This window comes from Lemur catta, chromosome 9, assembly GCF_020740605.2.
Source record: "Lemur catta isolate mLemCat1 chromosome 9, mLemCat1.pri, whole genome shotgun sequence".
Classification (NCBI taxonomy): Eukaryota; Metazoa; Chordata; class Mammalia; order Primates; family Lemuridae; genus Lemur; species Lemur catta.
The window spans coordinates 37,964,254-37,986,936 of NC_059136.1; the positions used below are offsets into that span (position 1 = coordinate 37,964,254).

At 38.3% G+C, this 22,683-nt stretch overlaps 1 protein-coding gene across 1 annotated transcript; it reads right to left on the reverse strand.

Annotated features, from left to right (window-relative positions):
• Nucleotides 1-1,231: 1,231 nt before the first annotated feature.
• Nucleotides 1,232-21,730, reverse strand: SQLE (squalene epoxidase). The gene is made up of 11 exons (XM_045561476.1): nucleotides 20,577-21,730; nucleotides 16,880-17,132; nucleotides 13,688-13,868; nucleotides 12,260-12,356; nucleotides 10,089-10,202; nucleotides 9,835-10,006; nucleotides 7,657-7,752; nucleotides 5,285-5,427; nucleotides 4,761-4,857; nucleotides 2,617-2,704; nucleotides 1,232-1,762 (listed from the first exon to the last, which is right to left on the reverse strand). Exons 1-11 carry the CDS (start codon nucleotides 20,865-20,867, stop codon nucleotides 1,570-1,572), a joined length of 1,725 nt encoding a protein of 574 aa, XP_045417432.1. The 5' UTR covers nucleotides 20,868-21,730; the 3' UTR covers nucleotides 1,232-1,569.
• Between the last annotated feature and the right edge of the window lie 953 nt (nucleotides 21,731-22,683).

Genomic DNA, 22,683 nt, shown 5'->3' on the forward strand with positions numbered 1-22,683 from the left:
CTGTAAAATTAGGGCTAAATGATTTCTCAGGTTCCTTCAGTTTTCTAATTTTATGTTATTTCTATTGTCTGAAGTCTTCAAACTCTAAGATACTGAAAGAAGGAAGGAAGACTTTACAAGCTTTGTTTCACTGTCATAGTAGAAAGGATTTTAAAGAATCTCAGTAGAGAGAGTAAGAGAGGTCTCACATCCTGGCCATGGAGATGGCATTGAGGCCCAAGACAGAATTTTAAGTGAATTGTTGCTTGGCACATAAGGAGCTTGGAAGTCTCAGCCCCTGTGAGGCTGCTGTGTGGAACACATCCATATATCAAAAATATATCACTGTTTTTCATTTGTAATCTTGTTAACAACCACATGAAGTGAAATCTTTAGCTTTCTGTGAAAAGCAAGCCAGCTCCTAAAAAGGCCAGAGCTAAGAAAGTGAGTTTTTAATCAGAAAATAGACGTTTGGGGTAAGTTATAAGGGCATCTTATGAAACCAAGCAAATGGGTTCTCCATATGCTCTGCTAAAACAAGACAAAGTGATGTTTGAAACTGATTTTGCTAGTGATTTGGCCAGTGAATTATCTTCTCAACTGAAAGAGAGAACTTAAAAATTTAGAGAAATTTTTATCATAAAAGCTTTACAACTTATTTTAGCCCTAATCGTTAGAATCTGAAGTGGTTGCTTAATTTTCCAGGTTATAGTTTACTGCTTTTTCAGGGACAGCAATTTACTTTCATGATATTTAGGGATTTACTGAACTTTCAAGATACCCTTTGAATGTCCATAATCTCTTCAAATTTACTGTAGATAAACTCAGTAGTGAATTCTAACTGATTTTAAGGCCTTATGCCATGTATTACAAGTGCTTATTTGTTCATTCACTATTTCTTGAAATAATCCTAGCCTGGGTTATTAATGTTACACAATGGAACTATAAAGCCCTTCATTGTTCTTATAGGAATCTGATATTTTCATAGAACTCAGAAAATAACCTTTTTGTTCAAAACCAAGCCATGGCAGCAAAATAAATAAGTAAATAAATAATTTTTAAAAAAACTTATCAAATTGCTTCATTGGACAGATAAGGAAAATAAGATCCAGAGACATTAAAGCAACTTTTCCAAAGTCAGTTATTTCATAGAACGGTTTCCCTCTGCACTTTCCATCCCACTTTGGTTTTCTTTTCCGTTACCATGAAGCTACGTAAAGAAGTCCACAACAAGAAACAGAAAGACAGGAAAGCTCGTTCTTCATTTTATTTGCATGTCCCAATGACTCATCCCAAATACTAAGTTCAAAAGAAAAGCTGCAGGTCTTTAGTATTAGCACTAGTTCATGGTAACAATCATTCCTTTTATATATCTAGCTTATTTTACCCTTCATTTTAAATTGTAAATTAAAGCATATATTTTTACATGTTTATATACAAAAAACTTCAAAAACAAATTAATCCTAATGTTGGTTCAAGAGGTTCCAATTTAGAAGTGGTATAGTACTATGAAATATACATCCTCTTCCAAAAGTCTCTCAGGACTTGCTGAGTTTCAAATATTCATTCACAAATGGTTCCCAGTTAAGCTTAATGAACTACACACTTCATTTCTGAGTAAATCAGAGGAAATATTACAGAACACGCTTTGTACAAGACAGCACCACTACGGAGAAAGGCTCGGGGTTTTGTAATCCAAGGTTCTGATTTAAAGCAAAAATATATGGCATAGACTGCAACAGCAAAGAAGTGTCCAATTAAAACCACAGGGTTAGGAGATAATCTGTAATAGAAAAAAATACATATTGATAGGTTAAGACCCAGAAATTAAAATTTACTCCAAAGGTTCTAACTATCATCTATAGAGCTCAACACACATTCTACATTTTAAAAGACTTTACAAGCTTATGTCTGCATGTTAAATTTGATGGTAGGAGCAAATATATTTTTTTTCACAAGGAACTACATAGAATATGTCTCTTTCAGAGATGCCAAGTAACTCCTCTCACTCCAGTTTACATAAGTCATATATATTTTGAGCTGTTTTCTTTCAATCATCTTGAGATCCCAGGATCAAGTACCTAGATGGTCTGGCCTGTTAGAGTCTAGGTTTTTTTCTAGTTCATTGCCTTAACCACTCGGCCACAACTATAGCTGTTAGAGTCTAGGTTTTTTTTAAAACATATCGGTATTGACATTCGGCTTATAGATGAATGAGAAATGACTCAAAGAATTTCACTTTGCAGACTTCCCGAGAATAGTTCCACACATGTCTGCACTGTCAAAACTGAGTTACATGAGTCTTTGTACTTCAATTTAATTATTAAATTCAAATTTCTCAATTATTCATGATTCCCACAGATCACATCATGTAGATAAAGCCACAGGCAAAAACCAAGTTTATACTTTTTAATCAAGGGTTATAGCCTCTACTTTTAATCAATGCTGTTTCCTAGAAGTAAAACAGTATAAAATGTTGCCTTTTTTCCTTTCTCTGGGCCACCTTCTGATTGGGATACTAATGGATAATAAAATGACAAAATGTATAAGGAAGAAAGATTTGCAATAATTGAGAAACTGAACAGTCTTAAGAAAATCTGGAATATTTGTTTCCTCTATGCTATCAAAACAACTTACACAGAAAGCAGCCCAACAGGACCAGCAACACATTCTCCACCAAGTTTGAAATAAAGAAAACAGGCTTTTCTTAGCTGATGCAGGGAATCTAAAATAAAATTTTAAAATTACACTCAATCAAAATATTTACACATTTATGTTAGGGTGCTAATGATATGTCAGGAAAAAAATGATGAAAATCTAACAAATACCAAGCCTTACAGATAATTTTAAAATATCTAGTCCTAGAATTTCAACAACCAGGATTTCTTTTAAATTCCATAATCAGTATTATGAGAGTAGTAATATAAATATGAATAAACTTTTTTCTGTTAGTAAATAATTACTAACATTTAGGTCTCAGAAGTTAGAGTTATTTTAAGTTATTTCCTTGACTTTGTTGTTAATTCACTAAATGACACAAAATACTTTGTAAACTGTTTTTATTATAAAAACACAATTCTAAAAACCAGATTCCCAGTCTCTACAATGCCCAACCCATCTAAGAAATAAATTATCAAGTAAAAAAAATAGCTGTGAATAGTAATAAATAAAAATGCCTTATATCTGTACAGTTTGTAATACTTTTCAAAGTAACTCATTAAACCCTCACAACATAGTATAATCAATAACCTTTTTAACAGTTTAGAATCAATGTTCTTTTTAGGTATGCCTAGATTTTTCTTTACAGTTTTTTTTTTTTTTTAAAGGATGCAATAGGTAAACTTTTGTTCCAATAAAGTTCTTTCCACCTCCAATCATTCACAACTTTTTAAAATGGTGTTTTGTTGGTTGATTTAAATTCATAATGTAAGAACTCAAGACCTTAGAAAAGCTTAAAAAGAGCTCAGAAAAACTCAAAATTTAGTTCTTTTTATTTGCCCAGCCAGCCACTTTAACTTCCATACCAATTTAGCAAGAGAGACTTGCTAAATGCACAATCACAATCAGTGAGTTGTTTTTTTTTTTAAATAAGAGTTTATAGTTATAAAGGCTACAGAAAGCATTTATATTGTATCACCTTTTGTTTTTTTTTTTTTTTTTTTTGAGACAGAGTCTCACTTTGTTGCCCGGGCTAGAGTGAGTGCCGTGGCATCAGCCTAGCTCACAGCAACCTCAGACTCCTGGGCTTAAGCGATCCTACTGCCTCAGCCTCCCGAGTAGCTGGGACTACAGGCATGAGCCACCATGCCCGGCTAATTTTTTTGTATATATATTTTTAGTTGGCCAGATAATTTCTTTCTATTTTTAGTAGAGACGGGGTCTCGCTCTTGCTCAGGCTGGTCTCGAACTCCTGACCTCGAGCAATCCACCCGCCTCGGCCTCCCAGAGCTAGGATTACAGGCGTGAGCCACCGCGCCCGGCTTGTATCACCTTTTGTAATCATAGCCAAATCACTGATCACTAGGGCCTCGGCCAGGTCATACAAATAGCTATGTTACAAATATACAAGAGTAATGGAATTTCAGTCATATTTATTCTTGAAAACCTAAAAGCCTAGTTTCATTAACCCAGCATGAACTGATTTGTACACTGCGGTGGTTGGGAGGTGGCACAGTTGCCTATCCTCCATTTCTAACATTACTTCTGCTAAGTCATGTTTTCCTTAATACCTAAATTGACCATCATCTCTCTGCAACATGAAAACAAAAATAAAAGCACAGGAATATTTCAAATACGTAAAGGTTGAATGCATTCTGTTACTTGTGCTTTTTAACAGGGAGCAACTCTAAAAATGATTAGAAGCTCATATTCATTTTATAAAATACTACTTTAAAAAGAAATTGGAACTAGTGTTCAGGAAGAAACAGACTATGTTGCCTTTTAATACATGGTCAAAAAGAACTTCCATCACAATATTACCACGTGGGGACATGCAAGATCTAATCTGGACTGGAAGAATTCAAAATAATAAATACATTATTGAGGTATTACCATTAATGTTGTTTAAGGAAAGCCAGCAGCCTTTCAGACAAAGTGGTGGATACATGATGATTAGATACCAAAAATACTATTGAAGGGTGGCGTTGAAAGAACTACCAACTTGGGAGTCAGCAAACTCAGGTAACATTTTGATTTCTGGACTAATCCCTAACTTTTTTATTCCTTTCCTGTGCTAAAAATCTGCAATTCAGTAATGTTCACTAAGAAATATCTACACTTACCATCTGTGCCAGAAAATAATTCATAAAGAGCCTGAGCAAGGATGTTCACAACAAAAGAATGAGATGTTTTTCTTGTCCAATAGAATGATTTTTTGGCCTGAAAAAGAAAAAGATCACTTATTATATGGTAAGGAAAAAAAACCTGATTTTATAATCCCCTCAAAATGATATTTATCCTAAGGACTATCTGCAAGTAATATTGCCTTATGTTTATCATTTACAAAAAAAAAAATCGTCTTCAGAGCAATAGATTATATGATACTGAAGCTGAATTTACAACCCTTATGAGCAAAGAGGCCCATGACAATCCAATATTAAATAATATTAAAATAAAGACATCTAGAAATTCTGTAAGATTCACGGTTGCAAGTCAGGTGCTTTAAGCCCAAACAAGACGGCCTGAGGGCCATTACAAAGCACCAGGTTCCCAAGTACAGATCTCCCCATCACAGTCCCATTGCTCTTAGCCCCCAGAGAGAAATACATCTGAGACACTTTTGTCCAAGAATAATTTAGTATCTTACCTGGAAAATAGCTGCATCATCATAAAGGTCAGGGATACCCTTTAGCAGTTTTCTCCACAGTTTTACATCTTTAAAAGCAACAGTCATTCCTGCACCAGTAAGAGGATGCCTCATATTATATGCATCTCCCAAAAGAAGGACACCTACGAAGAGAGGTAATTAAGATCATGACATCCTGGAGCATCCTTTGAGACAAAACAAAAAAAGAAAAAATGACTACTCTGTTGGTCTATGAAGATGATTGGCGTAAGCTAGTAAATAGGAAAAATGTGAAAATAGAAGGAAATGAATCATGACTAAAATCTGTTGAGTCAGAAATTCAAGAGTTGACTGAATCAATATTGTTGGGTACCTAATAAGTGCCAGGCACTGGGGATACAGTGACAACAAAAGTATGGTCTCTGCCCTAATGAAACTCACATGCAAATCAAATGTTAAGTCCAACAATGTCAATATATTTATAAGGCCTCTTTCAAATTAAAATATGAAAATAGTAAAGAATCTACAGTTATCCCAGCATAAAAAGCAAGACTTCTACAAGGGAAAAAAAAAAAAATCAAGAAATGTCAACAAAGCCTGGCAAAAATAAGCCAGAAACCTGGAATTTATATCAAGAGATCTCATTCTCACTACAATATCCAATTAATCACTGAGTTTCATACATTCTAAACCCTAGGTATTACCCAAATCCATTCACTACCTTTCATTTTACAACCCTAATTCTGGCCTTTTGTCATCACTCACATGGAATAATTAAATAACCTTACTATGTTTCAGTCTGAACTTTCCTCCAAACCTTCCTCCACAAAAATGTCAGAGTAGTATTCCTAAAATAAAAATCAAATCATGCCTCCACCTTGTTTCAATCTTTCCAGGCCGGGTGCAGTGGCTCATGCCTGTAATCCTAGTACTTTCAGAGGCTGGGGCAGGAGGATCGCTTGAGCCCAGAAGTTTGAGGCTGCAGTGAGCTATGATGACGCCACTGCACTCTAGCCCAGGCAACAGAGCAAGACCCTATCTCAAAAAAAAAAAAAGAAAAGAAAAAAACAAAAACAAATACTTTTCAATGACCTACTGAAACTAAAAAATTAGTTCAGCAAGATTTCAAAATACAAGGTAAATATGCCAAAATCAATTGTATTCCTATACACTAGCAATGAGCAATCTTGAAATTAAGAACACAATTCCATTTACATCATCACCAAAAGGAGTAAAACACTTAGAAATAAATTTAACAAAAGAAATGCAAAACTTACGCTCTAAAAACAAAGTATTGTTGAAAGAAATAAACCCTTACATTTATAGTCAATTGAATTTCAACAAGAGTGCCAAGACAATTCAATGGGGAACCAACAGTCTTCAACAAATGAAACTGAGACAATGGATATCCACATATAAACTGATAAAAGTGGACCCTTTCCTCACAGTAAATACAAAATTTAACTCAAAATGGGCCAAAGACATAAATGTAACAGCTAAAAGTATAAAACTCTTAGAAGAAAAATAAAGGAGTAAATTTTTGTGACCTTGGATTGGGCAAATTCTTCTTAGATATGACAACAAAAACACAAACAGCAAAAGAAAAAATACACTGAACTTCATGAAAATTAAAAATTTGGGGGCCGGGCACAGTGGCTCACGCCTGTAATCCTAGCACTCTGGGAGGCCGACCGAGGCGGGTGGATCGTTTGAGCTCAGGAGTTCGAGACCAGCCTGAGCAACAGTGAGACTCCGTCTCTACTAAAAATAGAAAGAAATTAGTCAGACAATTAAAATATATACATAGAAAAAATTAGCCGGGCATGGTGGCGCATGCCTGTAGTCCCAGCTACTCAGGAGGCTGAGGCAGAAGGATTGCTTGAGCCCAGGAGTTTGAGGTTGCCGTGAGCTAAGCTGACACCACGGCACTCTAGCCCAGGCAACAGAGTAAGACTCTGTCTCAAAAAAAAAAAAAAAAAAAAATTGTACTGCAACAGATACCATCAAGAAAAGTAGAAAGAAAAACCCACAGAATGAGAAAAATTTTGCAAATCACATATCTAATACAGGACTTGCACCTAAAAGATATAAAGAACTCTTAAAACTTAAAATTTATCAACAGTGTTGTGAAATTCTGTCTACATTTCTGTCTAGAAAATTGCCTTCTTCAGATCAAGGGCTGCCTTTTAACTATACCCCCAAAGACTGCACATGACCTCTATACACTCAGTATCAAATAACTAAATATCATAAAACTAATTTTAGTATCAGTAATGTGTTAATCCATAGTAACCAATTCTGTCCCACATGTTATTCCCAGCAGTTAAATTTAATCATGTATATGTCATTTGGAATACTGACTTCACTATAAAATAAGTCCAATAAAATAATACCTCGTTTGTTCACTTGTGAAGGAGGAAGGAAGCTTGCTGGCATGGCCCTCAAACGAGAATTCTCAGTGGCTTCTAGAAATGGTTCTTTCAAGTGATCTGCAATAAATCCCGCACACCCAAATAAATGGTTTATAACATTTCAACTTCAAATTAGCACATATTTCCATATCAAGTATTAACAAATGACTACTAAACATCTGTTATGGTAGTTACATATATCCTTCGTGATAAAGAAATAATTATTTTACTAATAAAATTATTCACTAAGCACTTAGCTATTCATGCTAAGGAATGACTACGAATCTAAGAAAAAAAATAATATAAATAGATATGAGCCAGACATGGTGGCACATGCCTACAGGCCTAACTACTTGGAAGGCTGAGGCAGGAGGATCACTTGAGCCCAGGATTTCTAGGCGGCAGTGGGCCATGACCAAGCCACTGCACTCCAGCATGGACAACAGAGTGAAACCCTGTCTCTAAAAAAAATACACATCCATACAGCTAAATGAACAAAGACATCAGAGGAAGAGTGAGGCAAATTCAGATGAGTTAAGACAAGGAAAAAACCACCCATTCTCTTCTAAATATTAACAGACAACTGTCATATTTAATATTTAATTTACTATAATCAACATATTTTTGCAGTATCAGATGAAACATACTACCAATTCACAAATAGCAGGAAGGTTAAAAAGAATTAGATTTAGAGGCATAGGCCAGCTCTACCTCTCTGAGCTTTAATTTCTTCATCTATAAAAAGGAAATGGTTGGATTGGCTCATTTCTGAGATACTTCCCAGTTTTAAAGTTTTGTGCTTCTACTTGTATAGAAAATGAACTGTCACACAGTTCCTATTATAATATGGGAATAGAGGAGTGGAATGCCTATGTTGAAACTATTCCATTCATACAAGGAGTAGAATCTTGGTAACGTAATATTAATATAAACCTACAAATGGTTTCTGTCCATGATTTCAGGGCAGTCTACTCTAACCTCTGGATGGGAAAAAAACAGTGAATATACAATAAAACAAAAATAAATGCTAAAAATATCAAGTAATGAACAATCCTTTTCCTAAATATACATATTTTTCCACTTGAAAACTTCAAAACTGGCTTAACTGAATGAGAACTTATTGAAATATTACCATATACATGTTAGAAATGTCCTCACTAAAAACCTAAGTTTGTCTACTTCATTTCACTTCATTTCTGTTAATAACTTCTTAGTTATAAAACAGAGTGGTTTCATTCAGTTTAAAAAACAACTTGAAAAAATAGAGTATTTAAACAAAAGGTACTCATACCAAGGATAATTTCTTATTACTCTAATCACATCATAATTGACAATCAGGGTTTCCCTTCAATTTTCTCAAAATTCTTAACAATTTTTTACATTTCTCTATCTTCCTAATTCTCAAAAAAAAAAAACCCCAAACTCTTTGGATCTGTGAAAAAGTAATTTTTACAAGTGTTTTTACAAAGATGTCTAAATCTCATGAAGCCTTTGTATTCAATTCAAAACTAAAATAATCTTGAAGATCCCTTACAATGCTCATGTTCTGTGGGCAGGCATGATGGAACAGTCATGTATGAGCCAGACAGACCTGATATCAACCTTGGCTCTGCCACTACTAATAGCTTATCCTTGGAGAAGCTAAGTAATCTCTCTGAGCCTTAGTTCTCTCATCTGTAAAATGGGAATGATAATGCCTACCTCATAGGGTGGTTGTATACATTAAATGAAATCATGTTTGTCAAATATCTTATAGTAAACATTCAATAAATGGTAGCTATCATTTATAAACAAGCACAAAAGCAGTTAAGTACTAAGAGATACTTCAAGAATCCCAAGACCTTAGATTGCTGTCCAGACTACCTTAAAAAATAATATGTATGCCAATATTAATAATTACTCTGAAAACTATGCTTTAATTATTAATATAATAACATATTGAAACTATTTTTTTTTATTTGGTGTTTGTTTTGGTTATTTTATGTGCTAGTTTAAACAGTTCAGCTCCAGTGTATCTGGTTGCCTGGATGCATTTTTTCCCTGCCATCCTCATCTCTGGCCTATTTTAGACACAGCTTTAGTGAGAACTGAAGACGGAGGCCTTTGTGAGATTTGTTTTCAGACTGCAGATTACAATGGGAGTAAGATGCTATTTCTTACCAGGTATTTGTGGGTAAATTTTTTCAACCATGTATTCTCTTAAATTACTTGGCATTTCTCCTCGAACATCAACAAGTACTCGAGTTTCATTGGATGAAATCTGGTAGATGAGAACTGGACTCGGATTAGCTAAAATAAGTTCAGCATGATTTGCTTTAAACTGTGGTGCATTCTAAAAAAATAAAATAAAATATTTTAATAATGTTCAAATTTTAAGTTGCTTTCATTTTTCTCCAATTACACTCCTACAGTACCTTCATAAGTAAGCCAACAAAATGAGATGAAACAGAAACTTTATTGGAGATCAGGTGTTTCCTGAATTTGGAGAAAAGCCCATCTGCAACAACAGTCAAGGGAGCATGGAGTTCCTATAACAGAGATAAGAAATATTCAGCGAAATGGTTAGAGACACATAGCAAAAAGACCACTCTTTAAAAATGTACATGAACATATTTAAATATACTATCAGATAACACAATAGAGGGTAGTTGAACATAATGCCATTGAAGAAACTGTTATGTGGGCTTAAGTACCACATGACCAATCTTTACAGACACTTCTCTGAGTCCCTGAGGATCACCTCCCTTTGCAGCCCTACCAACCAATCTGGGATTACTCTCCTCTTTGATGGACAACAGGGGAAAAACAACTACAGGCAAGCATGGACCATGGAAGACTGAATCTCCTTACAAATTCCAAGGACTAGCCAGATTCTTTTATTCTAAACTCTTCTAACTTCATATAGTGCTTTTCTTTTTTTGTCAGCAGCTAGGGCTTACAAGAATTTTTGGGCCAGGCGCGGTGGCTCATGCCTGTAATCCTAGCACTTTGGGAGGCCGAGGCAGGCGGATCGCTTGAGGTCAGGAGTTCGAGACCAGCCTGAGCAAGAGCAAGAACCCATCTCTACTAAAAATAGAAAGAAATTATATGGACAACTAAAAATATATAGAGAAAAAATTAGCCGGGCATGGTGGTGCATGCCTGTAGTCCCAGCTACTCAGGAGGCTGAGGCAGTAGGATCGCTTGAGCCCAGGAGTTTGAGGTTGCTGTGAGCTAGGCTGACGCCACGGCACTCTAGCCCGGGCAACAGAGCCAGACTCTGTCTCAAAAAAAAAAAAAAAAAAAAAAAGGATTTTTGTATAGGCCAGGTGCGGTGGCTCATGCCTATAATCCCAGCATTTGAGGAGGCCAAGGTGGAAGGATTGCTTGAGGCCAGAAGTTAGAGATCAGCCTGGGCAACATAGCAAGATCCCATATCTACAAAAAAATTAAAAATCAGCCAGGCATGGTAGTGTGTGCTTGTAGTCCCAGCTTCTCAGGAGGCTGAGGTAGGAGGATCACTTGAGCCCAGGAGTTCAGGGCTACAGTGATCTAGGATGGTGCAACAAAGCAAGACCCTGTCTCAAAAAAAAAAAAAAAATTTTTTTTGTACAAATGTCTGTGTGTGTGTGTGTGTGTGTGTGTGTATATACACACACACATATATATATATATATATATATATATATATATATATCACTACACTAAAAACAGAGAAAACCTTGCAATCACCTCATTAGAGTACAATTACTAGGAGGTGGTGACTCAATGGAGCAGGCCCAGAGTTGTGTGTTTTTTATCACAATAGAATTCTTAAAGTAAATAAATAAGGCTAACATTTTTAAAAAGGTTCTCTATTACCTTTCTGATTTAAACAGTTGCATGTTTTATCCTAATCATCTCTTTTATGTTGAATCCTACCTTTTCCTCCCTTCCAGTTCTCCTGTTTCTCTGCTGATATATATTTCTCATTTCAGTCTTTAACACGATTAGTTTTAGTTTATAGTGTTCTGTATGGCATTCCGAGGTGCTCTAAAGAACAATGTGTTGCAATCTGAAACCCATCCTATTGCATAGAGCTTAGAGAGAACTCAGTCCATTGGATAAATACAAGTTGAATATCCCTAATCTGAAAATCTGAAATCCAAAACTTTTTGAGTGCCAGCATGACACTCAATGTTCACTGGATAATTTTGGACTTCAGATTTTACAATTAGGAATGCTAACTGGTAAGTATAATGCAAATATTCCAAAATCTGAAAAAAATCCAAAATCTGAACACTTCTGGTCCCAAGCATTTCCAATAAGGGACACTCAACCTGTAAATCGGTGAGCCTACTTTTTTTTTTTTTTTATTTCAGCTTATTATGGGGGTACAAAAGTTCAGGTTATATATATTGCCTATGTCCTCCCCATCCCCCCGAGTCTGAGCTTCAAGCGTGTCCATTCCCCAGACAGTGCACATCGCATTTATCATGTAGGTATACACCCAGTCCCCTCTCCCCACCCCCCTGAGTCAGAACTTCAAGGGTGTCCATTGGTGAGCCTACTTTTTTAAAGGGGTAGGAGAAAAAGAAGGAAAAGCAAACAACTTGATAAATCTTACCTTAATATCTCCAGTCTCTTTATCCCTGTACTGAACTCCTATCACAGCATCGTCTTCTTCTAATAACTGTAGCACAACACCTTCAATAAACGTTACACTAAAGAACAAACAGAAATGAATTCCTGAGCATTTAAATGAGATATAAATTCTTTATTCCTTATCTCCAGTTGACCCACACAAACTGGACACAAGAGTGTGCACATGTGTGTCTGCAATATGTGCATTTTGAAAAAGGTCTGGAATGACAAAAAGCAAAGCCATCATTTATGGGTTTCAGAATTATGTGTGATTTTTATTTTCTAATTACTCAACATTGAATTCATATTACTAATGTAATAAATTAAGAAGTATCTTAAAAAGTAACATTACATTTTTATCTTAATTAAAAAATAAAATACAGGCAGAGAAACTTTATATACCCTCACATGTTGATACACAGAGGGGGGAAAAAAGATTTGGAGTTTATCCACCAAATTGTTAAGAGTAGTTATTTCTTTCAGAAGATCACACAAAATTTTTTTCCTTTGCTGACTGTGCTTTGTAGATAGATAATTTTTATAATCTTTATATTTGGGGGTCTTTTTCCATTTTCATACAATGAACATATTCTTCTTCCATGGATGTAAAGTCCTTTCAGTACTAAGGATAAGTCCACTTCTTCACTTGCTCTGTCAATACTTAAGTCTTTATCAATCACATGAGGGTTCTCATGTTTAAAACTTTTTCAATTACAGTGTTTAAAGGCTACAGGTAAATATAAGTTAATAATCAAGAAAAGGCAGTCCCATCAAACTAGGTCCTTAGAATGAAACAGTGACTTCTCCTTGCAGTTCTCTGTTCTGACTTTTAATAGAAGGTATTTATAACCACAAACCCTAACTCTGAAATGGGCACACATGGACTTATCCAGGGGTCCCCAAACCTATGTGAGTTGTATAATTATTTCATTATAGATTATAATGTAATAATAATAGAAATAAAGTACATAATAAATATAATGCACTTGAATTATCCTGAAACCATCCCCCATCCCCGGTCCGTGGAAAAATTGTCTTCCACGAAAGTGGTCCCTGGTGCCAAAAAGGTTGGGGACTGTAATCCAATCATATTAAAAAAAAAAAAAAAAAACCACATAATTTTTTTATTTAGTCAAAGGAAAATTCTCTAATTCTATGTCAAAGGAAAATTCTCTTGATGATTAGTGATGCTGAATTAAAAAAATAAAAAACCAAAGGAAAATTCTCTAGATGATATTCTTAACAAAACCACTGAATCTAATACTCTTCTAACATGGTTTATTTTAGAATAAACCTATGTTCTAGACTATGCCCAAAACATGCATAAAAATTTATAAAATCTTATTTGTACAAAGGCCAAATTTAAATGTGTTGATTCTTTAAGATTACATATTTGAAGCTGTGGTCTTACTTGGGCTCTGCCATAGCTGCTTTCCGGAGACTCATGATGAATCTTCCATGATGGAAAGCTCTTCCACTCTGCATTTGATTGTTTTCTGACAGAGGGTAAGGAATCTGAACCTCTGACTTGCTTTCCTGATCATGAATCATGTAGCCATGTATAACCTGGGCATCAAAACCTTCCACTGTATCTGCAAAACAATTTGGTTCAAAACAATCAATTTTGTTAATATACTCAAAGAGTTACCTGAGGAACCAACAAAAACAAAGAGACATCAAAAATTAATTTCTGCATTCATAAAGCTAAGATACAGTTTTGAGAACTGGACAATTAATATAACTGTCTGAGAAATCTTAATGCTTCTGGAGGACAATGGAAGAAATTAGCACATCATTTAAAGATAATGACCAACTATTTTGAATCCATAATTCCATTTCACTTCAGAAAGACAAGCAAGAAAATGCAACATGAAATGAAATAAACCACAATCCTCTCCTGAGTAAACCTGTTCTGTCCATAAATACAAAGGAACACATTCAGTCCTTTCTTAAGTTTAAAGCAGTAAAATAAGTTAGAAAAGAAAAAAAAAAAAAATATATATATATATATATATATATTTTTTTTTTTTTTTTTTTTTTTTTTTTTTTTGAGACAGAGTCTCGCTCTTTTGCCCTGGCTAGAGTGCTGTGGCGTCAGCCTAGCTCACAGCAACCTCAAACTCCTGGGCTCAAGCAATCCTCCTGCCCCAGCCTCCTGAGTCACTGGGACTACAGGCATGAGCCACCATGCCCGGCTAATTTTTTCTATATATTTTTAGTTGTTCAGATAATTTATTTCTCCTCAAAAATATTTTCCACTCTCAGATTTTTAAATCTCCAACTCATTTCAGTCTGGGTGTTCTTGTCAATGTCACAATCTCCAAATTACCAAATCCAGTGGTTGTTTTTCTATACTCCTCTCACCTGACCCTTCATATGACATGCCTGTCCTTTCTTTTACTGATACACACCTACTCGTCCCCACTAGAAACATTCTCCTTTCTTGGATTAAGTGACACCAAACACAAAGGCTTTCTTCTACCATTCTGCCAGCTCCTTCTCAGACTCTTTTTGCATTCTTCTCTTCTTTGACACAATCTTTGTAATCAGAGTTTTCCAGGACTTAGTTTTATCCTATCTTACCTTTTCCCCCTATATCCCCCTTAGATGGTCTCAATCATTGTTGTGGCTTTAAGTACCACAGATATGCTGACAGTTCTGAAATGTGTAAATCTGGCCAGCCCAAACCATTCCTCTGCACACTACATTCATATATTCACATCCACTTCAATATTTCAATAGGTTCCCCCCTAAATATCCTGCTAATACCTGTTCCTATTCCTCTCCAGGTCTTACTCCTATCAGCAAATGGTACCACCATCTACCAGTTGCTCAAACTGAAAGCTAGGAATCACTTCTGATAGCATCCTCTTCTTCTTATCATCCCAATCCCTTAGTACATCATGCCATTTCTGTCTCAATTTTATCATCAATCTGTCCACTTCTCTTTATATCCTCCACGATCATGCTAGTCCAAACCACCATCATCTGGCAGTGAGTCCCCACCGGATTTCTAGCATTGATTCTTGCCACCCTACCACCAAAATCTTAATAATCTACTCGCCATATTGTATCCATGTATTCCTTTAAAACAGCATTCTAGGCTGGGCACAGTGGCTCATGCCTATAATCCTAGCACTTTGGGAGGCCAAGGCAGGGGGATCACTTGAGGCCAGGAGTTCAAGACCAGCTTGAGCAAAAGCAAGACCCTGTCTCCACAAAACACAGAAAAATTAGCCAGGTGTGGCAGTGTGCACCTGTAATCCCAGCTACTCAAGGGGCTGAGGCAGGAGGACAGGTTGAGCCCAGGAGTTTTAGGTTACAGTGAGCTATGATGATGCCATTGCGCTCTGGCCCAGGCTACAGAGCAAGACTCTGTCTCAAAAAATTAACATAAAACATGTAACAAAACAAACATAAAATAAAATAGTATTCTACACAAGGCAGGATGTGACCCAATGGTGAATTGTGAAATGAGTTTCAAGCTATAAATTGTAGAATCAGGTGAAATCATGACAAGTATTTAAAAAGTGAAATAGAAAAAATTTCAGTCCGATTGATATATGTGTATAGGAGCTGAGTCACGATATAAAATGTGCTTGTTACTGTGAGTGGCTATAAAGGTTTGAAGCCACTATTTTAGAGGCATAAACAAGATCATACCACACTCCTGATCCACTGCCTACAAAACCCTGCATGATCTAGCTGCCACCTATCTCTCCAACCTTAATCTTAAGCCAACCTTCTTTCCCCATCATCCAGTTCCTTAAACAAAAAAGCAAGCACATAGTGTTAGGCACTATTCTAAATGCCTTATGTGTATGAATTCACTTACTATTCTTAATAACATTTTAGGCAGAGACCCTTATCATGTCCATTTTATATATAAGAGTACTAATACACAGAAGATTAAGTTATTTATGTTAAAGTTGGTTACTCAGGCAAGATCATACAGCTTTTAAGTACCAGAGCTGGTGTTCAAACCCAGGCAATCTAGTTCCAGAATCAATGGAACACTGTATTTCTTAACATACACACCAAGCAAGCTGTTTCTCACCTTACCACCTAGTTATATTTTGCACTCTGCTCAAGAATAGAGAGTTTATTTGTCTTGTTCACCAGTGTATCCTTGGTACCCAGTATAGGACCTCATGCAAAGTAAGCAGTAAGTAAATATTTCCTAAATGAACAGTTGGTGCTTAAAAAGCATTGACCTGGATGGATGCATGATGCTTAAATAAAAGAATCTAGGTAATAAAATTATAACAAGGCACATGATATACACTCTATAAATAACAGTTCCCTTCACCTTTCACTAAATTTTATGTCCTCATTCTAGAGTTTTCCAGTCCTTAATTTTGACCATTACAATTTTTTAGCCATCTCATTATATCTCATAAAATCTATTTCATATTTCCTCATCCTACTAAATGTTTATTTTATGCTTTGCTCTCATTTTTATGCAAATTTATTGTTAAATGAGTATAGTAAATTTTATAAATGAAAACAAAATATAATACCTTTTTACTAGTCATAGGATGTTCTAAAGTGAAGAGTGCTTGCTTATACCACATAACTCTAATGAAAATCAGTATCAACCTACCTCCAAGACCAAGGTCTTTAAGAACTTGATAACCACCTGGCTGCAGAAATTCTCCAACTATCCTGTCAGGCTCTTTTAAATCTCTCTCAATCACGGTCACCTTTCTTCCATCTCTGGAAAGCACCGCTGCCAAAGCAGAGCCAAGTACACCAGATCCCACAATGATAACTTCGGGATCACTTTGAGAAGATATTAATGTAGAGGCAGCTGCTCCCGTTAAGGTTGTTTCTGAAATATTGGTTCCTTTTCTGTGCTGTTTAAAAAAAGTGAATTATGTTTCCAAATTTATTAGATTTAAGTCATACCACTATTCCAAGTAGATGCACTGGACTTTTGTATCTTGGGCAAAAGCTAGAACCCAAACATTATCAAACCAAACTGTTACATTTTTAAATCTGGATCACATATATTATAAAAATCAATGATATCAAAATATTGCTTAAATAAAAATATACATTATTCCAATAAAATTAAATATATATTCCTTTTTCTAAACATGATGTTTATTAAATGCTGTTATACAGACACTTTTAGAAATCCACACCAGGCCTAATATAATAAATGTTCACAAGGGGCTTCAAAGACTTATTACAGGGCAAATTCTATCATTAATTACTCAATTCTTCAAACATATACTAAGCATCTACCAGAGGCAAATCACTTACAACTTCTGATTTGACTTCATGTTGCAAACTATTCAGCACCTTTTAGATATTTTCACTACTAATCTTTATTTTTTCCTTCTGGATTTTCATTTGAAAAATCTATTTTAATCTAAAATCACTTTTCTATAATGAAAAGTTGTCAAATCCTGACTACTGATCTATTAATTGAAGATTATTTAAATCAACAAAATTACAAAAGAACAAATAACCCATACTGTCCCTTGGGATTTGACTTGTTTACAATTTTAATCCTTAACACATAATCACATGTTTAGTTTATCCCTTCCTTCTTCCCCATCCACATACTCTAAGGGAGCCTTGTCAAACAGTTGGTCCCCAGATTTAGGAACAAGGACAGACATTAAATCTATCGCTGGCTAGACTGACAGCAAAAATGTTATGATTAAAATCATAAGAAGATGAAAAGTCCTGTTTTGAGAGATTTATGACCATTGAGAATAACAGTGCATATTGGCTTTTTAAAATGAACAATTCAATCTTATAAATAAGTATTTGTTCTTGGTAGGTGAATTCACAAATCTGAGTACATTTCAGATAAAAAACTGCAAGGAACCATTTTCCTTGAGTTCTCTGACCTTCATGATTAAGATTAAATGACATTTGAAGGGTTTTTTTCTTTTTTTTTTAGACAAAGCAGAGTCTCACTTTGTTGCCCGGGCTAGAGTGAGTGCCGTGGCATCAGCCTAGCTCACAGCAACCTCAAACTCCTGGGCTCAAGCGATCCTCCTGCCTCAGCCTCCAGAGTAGCTGGGACTACAGGCATGTGCCACCATGCCCAGCTCATTTTTTTCTATATATATTTTTAGCTGTCCATATAATTTCTTTCTATTTTTAGTAGAGACGGGGTCTCGCTCTTGCTCAGGCTGGTCTCGAACTCCTGAGCTCAAACAATCCACCCATCTCCACCCGCCTCGGCCTCCCAGAGTGCTAGGATTACAGGCGTGAGCCACGGCACCCGGCCTTGAAGGGGTTTTAATAAAAGAACACCTTTTTCCCTTTAATAAAAGGCAAAAAAGATGAAGCCTAAAATCCTCTAGACCTTTAATGCTCTGTGATTGTAATATTTACCCAGCACTCTTTTACCGCTATAGAGGTAAAAAGGACTGGGGATTTGTCTATTTCACTTGTCTATTTTTTTAAATTTCTCTTGGAGAAATACTTTTCTGTCATTTACTAAAAGAAAAATCAATAGTCTATTCTTCCCATTAGTATTTATTAATGGCCAGAAAAACTGACTATATTTAAATTACTGTTCTGGGAGCAAGATAAGCACTTTTTGTCACCTTAACCATTTTTTCACTAGTTTTTTTTCCTGTTACACACACACACACACACACAATCCAGAAAGGGGAGCCCTGGAGGAAATCAAGCCTTTCAGAGCCTGACCAGCAGACCAAGTAGCACTGGGAACTGACTCCATAGATCACAATCTAACGACTCCCTGGCTTACAACAACACCTAAGAAGAATGCCTGAGGCATTCATTCACAAAGTAGAACCAATATTGATCGCGAGTAACCCCATTTTCTTACTCTAAAATTTCTCTACACAGCAGGAAGACAGTAACAGCATTCCAGCCACCCAGACTAGTGCTCAGTTACCCTGAGAGAAGTTATCTTAGACAACATTACAAAAGATTTCAAATTGAGAATTAAAGATACCCTCTCCCTCCTTTCTCATTCCTCCAACCCACACTCGCCATGCCACCGAACTAAGCTCTACTCAAAAGGTTCCTCCTAACAGATCTATACTTCCTTTAGACCAGTGGTCCCCAACCTTTTTGGCACCAGGGACTGGCTTCATGGAAGACAATTTTTCCATGGATGGCTGGGGGGGGTGGGTAGGTGTGGAGCTCTGCTGCCCTGTCCCTCCCAGGGTTGAGAACCGCAGCTTTAGACTAACGTTAATACTTACTATTATTTACTAGGCAGTTCTGAACCCAGGTATTTTACAGACAATAAATCAGTTAATTACCTGACTACCAGCAAAGGTGGTGCCATTCCCCTCTAACAAAAGAGGTAACTGATTCTTACAGAAAATAAGCAACTTGCCAAAGGCCTCCTATCCAGAATTGGTGGAGCCAAAATTTAGAAGTCCCTCTCTTCTATAAACCTTGCTAATCTATACGCCCATATAGTAAAATAATGTAGATCCAGAACTCTATCTGTAGGTCACTCACTCTAATTTCAAGCCACTATTATCCTTTGCTGGGTCTGCTACTATATACTCTCTTGCCTGATAACCCTGCTTCCCCTACAATCCATCCTCCATACGGCAACTGGAATGTTATTTTTAAAAGCTAAAAATCAAACACTTTCACACCCATGCTTATAATCCTCCAGTGCTCTTAGGTAAAACTCCAAACACTCATAGCCAAGAGGCCCTAAATGATCCGGCCTGAACGACTTCCCCCTTCATCTCTCCCATTGGCCTCCTCTGCTCCCTTTGCAGGCATGGTAACTACACAAGTATTTGAAGACTCAGTCTTTGCTTTCAGGATATTACTGCATGGATTTACTCAGTGCTCCAGGGTGGGGGAAGGAGGGCTTTTACCCGAGGCTTTAAAATGTTGAGCACTTTTACTCTGCCTGCTTTTCAAACTGGTGTCACTTTCCCCAGTCAGCTGTCACTTCTTATAAGCAGTGGACTTACCTGCAGCACATCTCTTTCTTTGCGGGTACAATGCAATCCTTACCCCAAGGATTTAAATAAAACATTTTCCTCCATCATGGAAAGTGATCCTGTTCCTCTTCCAACTGAAATTCTAACATTTCATAATTAAATCAGTATCTAACCTCCATCTGAGGCTCATCAACGCTAAATGTAACAAATGTTTTCAATCATTCCTAAGGAGGTAGACAAGGCACAGTCAAGAGCTTTAAAAAAAAAAAATCCAACTAAAGTATCTAAGCTGCCACCTTTTGCCCTTTAATGAGGAAAACTTATATCCGAGTGACCCCAATCCTAATCTTAAAATAAGACATTCATTTGCCCACTTTGAAATCAACCTACCCTCCTGGACTGGAGCTGCTCCTTATTTTCTGATCCAGGGGGGGTCTTGGCCCAGAAAAAGCCAATGAAAGGCAGAGCTGAGAGAATGCCCGACAAGACCGCGAACTGGGAGCCGCTCTGCCGGCGCCCCAGGAGGCCCCCGTTTCGGTGGCGGTAGCGATAGGAGAGCACCAGGCCCAGCGAAAGGAACACCAGCACGCACAACAGGAGCTCCTTGTTGGCCAAAATGATGAAGTCCCCGCATTTCTTATAAAAATAGGTAAAAGTGGCAATGCCAAGAAAAGTCCACATGGTTCAAAAGGCTTCTTTGGTGGCACCAGTCAAGGTTGAGATTCTCCCCTGGTGGGTTTAGGTTCTCCCTAAAATGTGGTACCCACAGGAGCACGGAGAACCAGCCAAACTCCAGTAAACACTGTCACAGGATTAGAAGTCAGGTCAGACCAATTTTAAAAATCACATAAAGTCAGTATGAAATTATCTGAAGGGGCAAAGTTGTAAAGGGCTTAGAAAGCAGTATTTAACAATCGTCTGCTCCAAGAGCTCCCGATTACACACGCTCTTCCTCTTTCAAGCAATCCATAAATTCCCCCTCTTTTGGATGGGGTTTCCTGGGGGGCTGTTGCGGGTGATGTTTTATACTTTGATCTTGGCTCGTCGTGCTGTAAAATCTTTCTTTTCTCTCACCAGCAGCAGGTGCCCTTTCAGAAGGGGAGGGTGAGGGGGCGATCAAAGAAGTATCTGGGCGCTGGGAAAAACGCCGCCTCGCCGCTGGCGACAGCCGCCGGGAGGCTCGCAGCTGCGGGCCAGGGCGGAGAAAGGGGCTCAGCCCACCCTCAGGGGAAAATGCCTGTCCGCCTTCGCCAACCAAAGATGGCCTCGGATCAAGAGTGCGGCGGCAGGGCAGGCCAGGGCAGGGCAGCCACCACCTCGGGACTTCTCAGCAGGCTCCGGACTCACCAGCCCCGGAACTGCCCATCGGCGACTTCACTTCTCCGCCAGCAAAAGGCAGGCTCCAGAGAGTCCCCGGACGGCAAGGGCGGCGGCGGCTCCCGACGGCCTCCTCACCAGCATCCCTCGCGGGCACCGGCTCTCCCAGCGCGGCGCGGGCACTCCCGTTGCCGCCGGCCCACGCGCCACCTCGGCCTGGTGGGCTGGGCCCGGGCGAGGGACTAGGGGGCGGGACTCCAGGGGCGAGCGCGCCGCGTATCTCGCGCCCCGCGTGGAGGCCCCGCCCCATGCCGCCGCCGCCGGCCAATGAGGGCGCGCACCGCGCGGTATGCCGAGATGGCGCTATGCGGCGTCTGGCCAATCGCAGGCGGCGCGGCCCGCGCGGGGACGCCCTGAGAGTCGCTAGGGCGATGTTGCGTGGTGTCGGGTGCGGGCGCGGGGATGGGCGCTCGGCGGCCGGTGGGCGGGTGAGGAGGCTACGGCCGGCTCCCGGTTAGGGGCGGCGCTGGGGGTCGCGCCTGGGTCAGTTCCCCGCTGCAGCCCCACCCCCTGGGGCCCTACCTGGGGAAGAGGTGGAGCTCGTTCTGAGGAAGTGTGCTGCAGCTCCGCCCCCAGTGTCGGCATGCTTCCGTGCATTTGCGAGCGTTTATTGAGCGCCTACTACGTGCCAGGCCCTGGGGTCAGAAAGATGAATCAGACACAGCTTTCGTGTCCTGTGCCTTGTGTATGTAGAGGGCGGTAGGAAGAGCCACGGGTGCACGTAGAACGTGACATTCAAGCTGAACCTGGAAGAACGAGTGTGGGCGTTTGCTCTAAGAAGAAAAGAGGAGGATGGGCCAGGTGCTCAGGCTACAGGCACACTGATGAGCTGGCCCCTGTTCTCTCAAGGAGCTCAGAAACTTAGGGGTAGGGGCACTCGACAAAGAAGTCAAATACCTAGTCGTGTGTCCTAAGTGCCCTGAGAAAGGGGGTGGGCAGGGAACCATGGAAACGGGAGGCAGTCCTTCACTGGGCCTTGAGGGAGTTAGGCGAAGAGGTGTCCTGGGGGAGAGGTTACATGAATTGTATCCAGGACAGGCAGCCCAGAGCGGTGTTCCCAGAGGGAACAATACAAGTTGTGCTAGGATGAAACTTCCCTAAAATTTATTGAGGCCTAAGA

What these genes read in the sequence shown, in the direction of transcription:
- SQLE (XM_045561476.1), bottom strand. Translation starts at nt 20,867, where the DNA reads ATGTGGACTTTTCTTGGCATTGCCACTTTTACCTATTTTTATAAGAAA. An exon ending in ATGATGCAGCTATTTTCCAG is followed by an intron (nt 4,858 to 5,284) that starts GTAAGATACTAA and finishes TTTCTTTTTCAG; the next exon opens with GCCAAAAAATCATTCTATTG. An exon ending in CCTGTTGGGCTGCTTTCTGT is followed by an intron (nt 1,763 to 2,616) that starts GTAAGTTGTTTT and finishes TTTCTATTACAG; the next exon opens with ATTATCTCCTAACCCTGTGG.